The 8952-nt window shown below is 43.2% G+C and overlaps 1 protein-coding gene across 1 annotated transcript; it reads left to right on the top strand.

The window, feature by feature from the left end:
* Positions 1–252: 252 nt before the first annotated feature.
* Positions 253–771, top strand: LOC127396272 (olfactory receptor 14J1-like; the record flags this gene model as incomplete). Its single annotated transcript, XM_051643894.1, has 1 exon — positions 253–771. A coding segment is annotated over exon 1 (519 nt), but the record flags the coding sequence as incomplete, so codon positions are not given.
* Positions 772–8952: the final 8181 nt, after the last annotated feature.

Genomic DNA, 8952 nt, shown 5'->3' on the forward strand with positions numbered 1-8952 from the left:
ATCTACCTGGCTGCCCTCCTGGGCAACGGCCTCATCATCACCACCATCGCCTGGGACCACCACCTCCACACCCCCATGTACTTCTTCCTGCTCAACCTCTCCCTCCTCGACCTGGGCTGCATCTCCACCACCCTCCCCAAAGCCATGGCCAATTCCCTCTGGGACACCAGGGCCATCTCCTACTCAGCATGTGCTGCACAGCTCTTGTTCTTTGTCTTCTTCCTCTCAGCAGAGTGGTCCCTTCTCACCATCATGTGCTATGACCGCTACGTGGCCATCTGCAGACCCCTGCACTACGGGACCCTCCTGGGCAGCAGAGCTTGTGTCCACATGGCAGCAGCTGCCTGGGCCTCTGGGTTTCTCAATGCTCTGCTGCACACAGCCAGTACATTTTCACTGCCCCTCTGCCAGGGCAATGCCCTGGGACAGTTCTTCTGTGAAATCCCCCAGATCCTCAAGCTCTCCTGCTCACACTCCTACCTCAGGGAACTTGGGCTTCTTGTGGTTAGTGCCTGTTTAGCATCGGGCTGTTTTGTCTTCATGGTGGTGTCCTATGTGCAGATCTTCAGGGCTGTGCTGAGGATCCCCTCTCAGCAGGGAAGGCACAAAGCCTTTTCCACCTGCCTCCCTCACCTGGCCGTGGTCTCCCTGGTCATCAGCACTGCCATGTTTGCCTACCTGAAGCCCCCCTCCATCTCCTCCCCATCCCTGGACCTGGTGGTGGCAGTTCTGTACTCAGTGGTGCCTCCAGCAGTGAACCCCCTCATCTACAGCATGAGGAACCAGCAGCTCCAGGATGCTGTGCAGAAACTGGTGACTGGAGGATTTTCATAAGTGCTCACCTGGTTGTCTTCTTGTGCAAATCACTGCTGATTGTTCTCATTGTATGTCCTGCCCATCTTTGCTCATTTTCCTGTGGTTTGATTATGAATTTCACAGAGTTTTTGTTGCTCTGTGCTTCTTTTTCTAATGTTGTCCAGAAAGGAATGTCAGTACTTGTGCCCTTTCTAATTCTGTGTCTGTCCAGCTTGTGTCTGACCCAGAGACTGTGTAAATTAGGAGCCTTGCTCTCTGTGTGTTTAAACAGAATCCAGACCTTCCAGCCACTCAGAGATCCTTCCTTGGAGACCTTCTCAGAGCCTCTGTGCAGAGGGGCAGGGTAAGGGCTGCACAACAGCACTGCCAGGGAGCACCAGCACTTGGGCATATCCAAGCTGTTCCCTTCCCACTTTCCCAGGGTTGCAGGCTGCCTGGCACCAGGATCTCCTGAGCATGCCAGCCAGAGAGACACTGCCACTGACCTGCATTGCACAGAGTCATAGAGTGGGCTGGGGTGGAAGGGACCTTGAAGGTCATCTAGTTCTATTGTCCTGCATGGACAGCAACACCTCCCACTAGATCAGGTTTCTCCAAGATCCATCCCACTTGCCCTGGAACACTTCCAGGGTTGGGGCAGCAACAGCTCATCTGGGAAACCTGCACCAGTGTCTCACCACCCTCACAGGAAAGAATTTCTTCCTCAAGTGTAATCCCAATCTCTCTTTTCAGTTTGAAACTCTTCCCTTCTCATTCTGTCACTGCATGGCCCTGAAATAAAGTCCCTCTCCAGCCTTCCTGGAGCCCCCTGGCAGGTGCTCTAAGGTCTCTCTGGAGCCTTCTCTTCTCCAGGTTGATCAACCTCAGCTCTCTCAGACTGTCTCCAGAGCAGAGCTGCTCCAGCCCTCGGATCATCTCTGTGGCCTCCTCTGGACTCACTCTGAGCTCTGGGGAGGCCAGGAGGAGCCTGGAGGAGAGAGATGGGAGGTTGGAGGGAGGGAGCAGGGCTGGCCCTGGGGCTGTCACTTCCTGAGCTGCTGATCTGCTGAGCCTGCCAGATGGAGAGTCCCTGCCCCTGAGCTCCATTTCCTCCTTTCATTCTGCAGGGCCTGCCCAGACTGGGCTGCAGGGAGAGGTGGAGCTGGGAGAGCTGGGGAAGAGCTGGGCTGGGCAGAGTCCCCGAGAGGAAAGCAGCAGGGAACAGCTCCAGTGTGTGAGTGTGCAGGGTGGGGGCACAGCGGCGTGTTCCTGGCCCAGCCAGGCTCCTGGGACAGGCAGGAGCAACCAGCAGGGCAGGCTCTGCTCTGTCTTCACTGGGCAGCCCAGGAAAGCTGCCCCAGGGCCATTGTCACTCAGCAGCCAGAACAACCACCCTCCCCAGCACTGGCCTCTCACCAGATCTATGGTAGTAGGGACACACCTGAAAGCCCTGAGGAGCTGCCATGCAGCCAGCCCATGTTAAAGAGGCTCTCACAGAGTGCTCCTCCTGTGATAAATGACTTGTTCCCAAGTGGGATCTTTATCCAAATCAGTAATTTATTAAGCGAACGGAAGCAGCAAACAGCGCTGGGCGCGCCGGGAGTCTCTGCTCCACCAAGACGTGCCCCAAACAGTTTCATCTCTCAGTTTTTATCCTTTTTGACTAATACATATGCATTACTATTTCGAGAAAAGGGTCAGCTTATGTTAATGATTTACAAGAATCTGTTTTATACTATTCTCATTGTTTTACAACAAAGCCGGTCTATGCTAAAAAATAACATTAAGTTGTTTGCTACATGATACAAAAATCCCATGCAATGCAAGCAGAAGGTGCACAATACAAGAGCAGTAGTCCAAGCAGAAGATACATATTTTGTTACATTATACAAAACAGGCAGCACAAGCCAAGATACTATATACAAAGGTTTATTCTTCATGCTATGACTCTAACATTGTTCTATAAGGGATTATTCTTCACCCTGTGGTTTTCCATGGATCAGGTGAACACATTTTCCATTTTAACACGAATCAGGTAAACACGTCTCACAATCCCCCATTTTCTTCTTTTATGGTATTGAATCGTGGTTTTGTTTCCAATCGTGCTAATATCTGCTGAATTGGCATCAGTTCCCAATCTCCCTTTGTATTCAATATCATTAGAGAATGTGTCTCCTCTTTTCCTGGTTCCAAGTCAATGGGTAGTACAGATATTTGCATCCCTTGAATGATTGAATGTATGAGCCCGATGAAACAAGGTGTCAAACATTGAAATATTAACACATAATCCGAGTATAATTATTCCAATTTTGGTCAAACAGTTTTCTCCCATGAATTTTTCCCAAGAAAATCCTCCTAAGTTAATTCCGTTCCAAGTTTGAACTGGAAGGTGTGCAATCTTTTTCATTTCTTTTACAAGTTCATTTCCAGCCTTTCTTTCATCATCAGTTTCTAAGCAACAATTACTAAGATTGAATTTTCCACAAACTCCCCCCTCCTGTGCTAACAAGTAATCCAAAGCTAAACGGTTCTGATACAACGCAGTTCTCATTTTAGTATTTTGCTTGGCGATTAATCCTAGTGCCTCCCCAGGTTTGTTTACAACTGTTTCTACTACAGCTTGTAACCTTATTATCCGATTAAGCATGTATATTGGGGCCCTGTAACCCCATGACCCGTCCTCAGCCCATGTGGCTGGATCATAATAGGCCATGATTCTCTCAGGTGGCCATTCATTATCTTTCCAATTCCCAATTTGTAAATTTCGCCCATAGTGGTTTTTTCTTAACTCATCGGCTTCTGCACATACTTGGACTCCCAGCCGTTCACCCCGATTTATGGGTAACAGGAAAAAACTGGGTCTTATAGTTCCTAACACACAGGATCCTGTCCAGTTTCTTGGCAAAAATGCATAAGCTAATTTGCCACAAATCCAATAATGTCCTTCAGGAGTTGACCAACCATTTGGTATATTCGTTCCATTGGTCCAATTCTTAGATTGACCATTCATCTCTAGTGGGCTTCCCCACTGGTCCCAATCCTTTCGAGTTTCATTCCACAAGTAACCTCCTTCACATTCCAGGTCACCTACTTGTTTTCCATCATTCCTTAAATTTTGCCAACAACTTCTTCCAATGATACTTGTTTGAAGTACCCATTGTTGTTTCCTGTTTACCTTTTCTACTGTTCTCCCTCTGTTTGGATCACTTATATTGCTTCCATAGCCTCCCATGGCCATCGTTCTCCTTGATTTGTTCCACCACAAACATAGCAATTGGTTACATTTAATGATTTAGCAATGTTTTCAGCAAGATTTACAAATAGATTTTTGGCTACGGTGGGAATTTCATATTTTACTCCTGTTTCTAGTTCATGATAAAAGGAGTGAAACAATAACCGGTGTTGTATTGACTCTCTAGATTTTTCTTTAATTGTTATCTGTAAAACAGCACCTGGATCTTCTCCAGGTCCATAATTCAGTATTCCAGTTTTCACCTCTTGTTGTTTCCATTTTTCTGGATTCCAAATAGTTAGATTAACAGGGTTACAAGAATGAGCTGTACAATTGGAGTGGATTATTCCTTTTGCTATTTCTGCTTCTAATCCGGTACCTTTACCTTGTCGAGGCCATCTCCAGCTAGGAGCTGTACTCCAACAGGCACAACTCCACCCGGCAGCACAATAGTAATAGCTCCTGGCAGTCTCTTCCACCTCACTGTGATAGCAGTTGGTGGGTAGTGACGACTCAGGTTTAACACATACATATTTTTCACTCTGACTATAATATTTCCTCCAACCCATGTTCCCACAATTAGTGTATGGGTCACCATCAATAGTGTCACATGCATCAAAAGACACCCAGACATGTGTAGTCAGATTCACAATCACCTTACTTGATCCTATCAATCTCCTATTCTGGTCATTTGTTCTAATCTCCACCCAATATTGATAGGGGAGTTCTTTTGGGTCATAGCATATAGTCCTGTTTCCTTCTTTGCATAAAGCATACTGGGGCTCGTTATGAATACAGTGTCCTAATTTTTGACCTTTACAGTCATAGATAGTATGATACACCAAAGTTTGAGAGCTTACCCGTCCCCGTTTAGTAGTAACTACACATTGAGTGCAGTTGGTCGCTGTAGTTAGGGCTAAAGAACTCACCCCAAACAGGACTAGCAGAGGTCCGGTAAGGGCCATAGTGGTCGGCGGTCACAGCCCGAAGGGGTTGCAGCCCTTGGCAGACCTTTTAAGCCGCACCACTGGTTCCCTACCTGGTCTTGCCCTCTTGTCTGTCTTTTATCTTAAGGGGTGGTCTATTCTAAACACTTACAGGGTTCTTAGGTTAGCTCTTTTCCATTTTGTGCTATGTTCCAAAAGTCTGATTTCTCTGTTTCAATTTACCCTCTTTAAACAACCTTTCGTCCAAATTCCCCAATAAAATGATTCAATGCTTTTTCTCAATTTTTTTCAAACACTTCCAATCGTTCAGGTCTTCTGGGTGCTTTATACAAGGGATATGGATAAAAGGTGGGGGTTCAAGATAGTGATTCTCTTTTTCAATATCACAAGCTAAAGCATAAACATTAGGTTCATGCAAAACCCTAAATAACCCAGATCCACCCATTTGGGGAGGTATTTCTCTGTCTCCCCAAAAGGCAAATCGTATTCTAGCTAAATCTTGTTCAGGCTTTACATTAAACCAAGAATATAGGCTCAATCTCACTCCAGTTTCTTGTGTTATCACATTTACTTGTCCTTCGTCAGGCAAATTCATGGAAGTCTATTACCTGAAATCAAAACCACAAAGTCCTTTTAAGTTCCTTTGATTGTTAACTTAGTTTCTCCTGGTTCAGGTGTTATTTTCCACTCTTTCACTGGTCCTTTTACTCTTGACACATGTCCATCCTTTTTCAGCAGTTCTTACAGCTGTTTCTGTGGTTAACAAAACAAGAAAAGGTCCTTCCTTTTCTTCTGGGAAGAAAGAAGATAGGTTTTCTTCTTTCCATGTTTTTATTAAAACCTTATCTCCTGGCTTTAATTGATGAATTGCAAATTCCAACGGTGGTGTTTGGGCTATCATCCCCATTTCTCTTAATTCTTTTAATCTTTCTCCAATGGTAATGATGTATTTTTGAATATTTTGATCTTCAACTATATCGTTCCCTAAAGGCATTCCTTGAAAATAAGGCATGCCATATAACATTTCATATGGTGATAACCCAGTCTCACTGTGTGGTTTAGTTCTTATGTTTAAAAGTGCCAATGGTAAACATTTTCTCCAGGGCATCTGCGTCTCAATCATTAATTTAGCCAATTGCTGGTTTATTGTTTGATTCATTCTTTCCACTTTCCCCGAGCTTTGTGGGTGCCATGGAGTATGGTATTCCCACTGAATACCTAATGATTGACATAATAGCTTTATTATTTTAGAAGTAAAATGTGCGCTCTGATCAGAGTCGATGTATTGAAGTATTCCTTATCTAGGGATCAAATGTTCTAATAAGACTTTCACCACCATCTGGGTTGTAGCTCGTGCTACAGGGTAGGCTTCAACCCACTGTGTCAAATGATCTACTATTACCAACAAGTATTTTATTCTTCCCACCTTGGGCAATTCAGTGAAATCAATTTGTACTTTCTCGAAAGGTCTATAAGCTGTTTTTCTTCCCCCAGTAGCTACTTGCCAAAACACCTTTTTATTTATCTTTTGACAAATTAAACATCCCTGTGTAATTTGTTTTGCTATTTCAAAAATTCCAATGCATCCAAATTGTTTAAGAAAGTGATTGCTTAATGCCTTTGTACCCCAATGTGTTTGTATATGTAAGCGTTCTAATATTTGTCTGGCATCGGCCTTTGGCAACATTTCTCATCCATCAGGCAATGTCCATTTTCCTTGCTCTAGCTTAGCTCCGATTTTCTCCAATTTTGTTTGTTCTTCAAGGGTGAACTTCTTTTCTCCTTCTTATCTTTTTTCACTTGTGCCCTCCCCTGTTTGTATCACAATAATTTTGGTGACCTGAGCCCTTCGAGCCGCTTCCTGGGCTTCTTTATCTGCTAAATTATTTCCCCTGGTCTGGTAATCCAGTCCTTTTTGGTGTCCTCTTACATGTACTACTGCTATTTCTTTTGGATCTCTTAATGCCCTTAAAATTCTTATTATTAATTCCTGATGTACAAGGTTCTTTCCTTGAGTGTTAATTCAACCTCTCTCTTCCCAAATCTTTCCAAAAGTGTGGACCACTCCATATGCGTATTTAGAATCTGTAAATATAGTCCCACTTTTTCCTTTTAATAACTCCAGGGCCCTGTATGAGCCATATAACTCACAAGCCTGAGCTGACCATGAGGGGCTTAGAGGTCCTAATTCCTCAAGCTTTTAGTTCTTATTAACTATTGCATATCCTGATCTTCATTTTTCCTTCTACTACTCAGGAGGAGCCATCTATTAAAAGTATTTCTCCTCTTTCCAACTCAATGTCCCTTAAGTCTGGTCTCATCTTAGTCTGGGTCTCAATTACTTCTAAGCAGTTATGTTGTCATTCCTCTGATGGTTCTCCAAACAAAAATTGTGCTGGATTGCTTCGTATTTTAGGATCCGGCTACCCATTAACCATTTTTCCACTTTTTGTTGTAAAACATTTCTAACATTATGTGGGGTGTACACCATTAAAGGAGCATTAAAAGTAATCTTCCTGGCTTCCTCTATTAATAATGCTGTAGCAACCAAGGCTTGTAAACAAGCAGGCCATCCTCTACTCACTGGGTCAAGTAACTTAGAACAGCACCCCACAGGTTTTCTGATTCCTGCCCAGTCTTGAGTGAGGACCCCATATGCAGTTTGGTTTGATGTATTCACAAAGAGATAAAAAGGTTTTTCCATATCTGGGGGACTTAATACTGGTGCTTGTATTAATATCCTTTTTATTTCTTCAAATTTTTGATCATCTTCTGCAGACCATTTAAGTTTGTTATTAGTTAACTTTCAAGCCATGGTCTACAATACCCCAATAATCCCAGGACTTGCCGAATTTCCTTTTTGGTTTGTGGGGGTCTTAAGGATAGGATCCCAGATACTCTATCAAGATCCAACTTTTTCTTTCTTCTACTCAGCCAGTGTCCTAAGTATTTTACCTCCTGTTCTACAAATTGTAACTTTGACTGGAATACCTTTAATCCTTTTTCTCCTAAAAAGTTTAATGGTGGCTTCTCGGGTCCCCTCTTCACTTTTTCCTGCGATTAATAAATCATCCACATATTGCAATAATTTTACTTCCTTAGGTAAAAGGAAATCTTGTAAAATTTTTTTCTAAAGTTTGTCCAAATGAATTGGGTGATTCTGTAAACCCCTGTGGTAATACAGTCCATCTTAGCTGTTGTTTTCGTCCCGTTTCGGGATCCTCCCACTCAAAGGCAAAATAATCTCTGGATTTCTCATCTAAAGGACAGGCCCAAAAAGCATCCTTTAAATCTATGACACTCTACCAAGTATATTTGGGAGATACATGACTCAATAAATTATAAGGATTTGCCACCACAGGGAATTTAGTAATTGTTTGCTGATTCACAGCCCTCAGGTCTTGTACCATTCTATATGACCCATCTGGTTTCTTTACAGGGAGAATGGGTGTGTTATGAGGTGACGTACATGCTTCTAAAGTTCCTTTTTCTAAAAGCCTTTCAACTACAGGTTTTAATCCTTTTCGACCTTCCATAGGGATGGGATATTGTTTGATTCTGATTGGTCATTGGGGATCGACTATTTGAATGTTTATGGGGTCCATTTCTATTTTTCCAGTTTCTCCTTCTTTATACCACACCGAGGGGTTGATGGCTTTTTCGTCCTCCTGTGTTAATGTGTATAATTTAATCTGTAATTTTTCCCCTTGGCTTTGAATGCTCAAATTTAATTTTAAAATCAGATCCCTTCCTAATAAATTATATTCTACTTCAGGGAGCAAAAGTAAGTCATTAAGACTAATTTTCTTTTCTGTTTCTGTTTCTACATCTTTTAAGATGGGTACTTTAAAAGGCTCTCCTTTTGCTCCTATTACTGACATATAATCTTTCCCTTTTTCTACTCCCTTTGGAAGTTTCTGAATGGTTGATTTTTCGGCCCCTGTATCCACTAAAAATAAAACTTCCTCTTTGTGGGGA

This window comes from Apus apus, unplaced genomic scaffold (assembly GCF_020740795.1).
Source record: "Apus apus isolate bApuApu2 unplaced genomic scaffold, bApuApu2.pri.cur manual_scaffold_45_ctg1, whole genome shotgun sequence".
NCBI classification, from domain to species: domain Eukaryota; kingdom Metazoa; phylum Chordata; class Aves; order Apodiformes; family Apodidae; genus Apus; species Apus apus.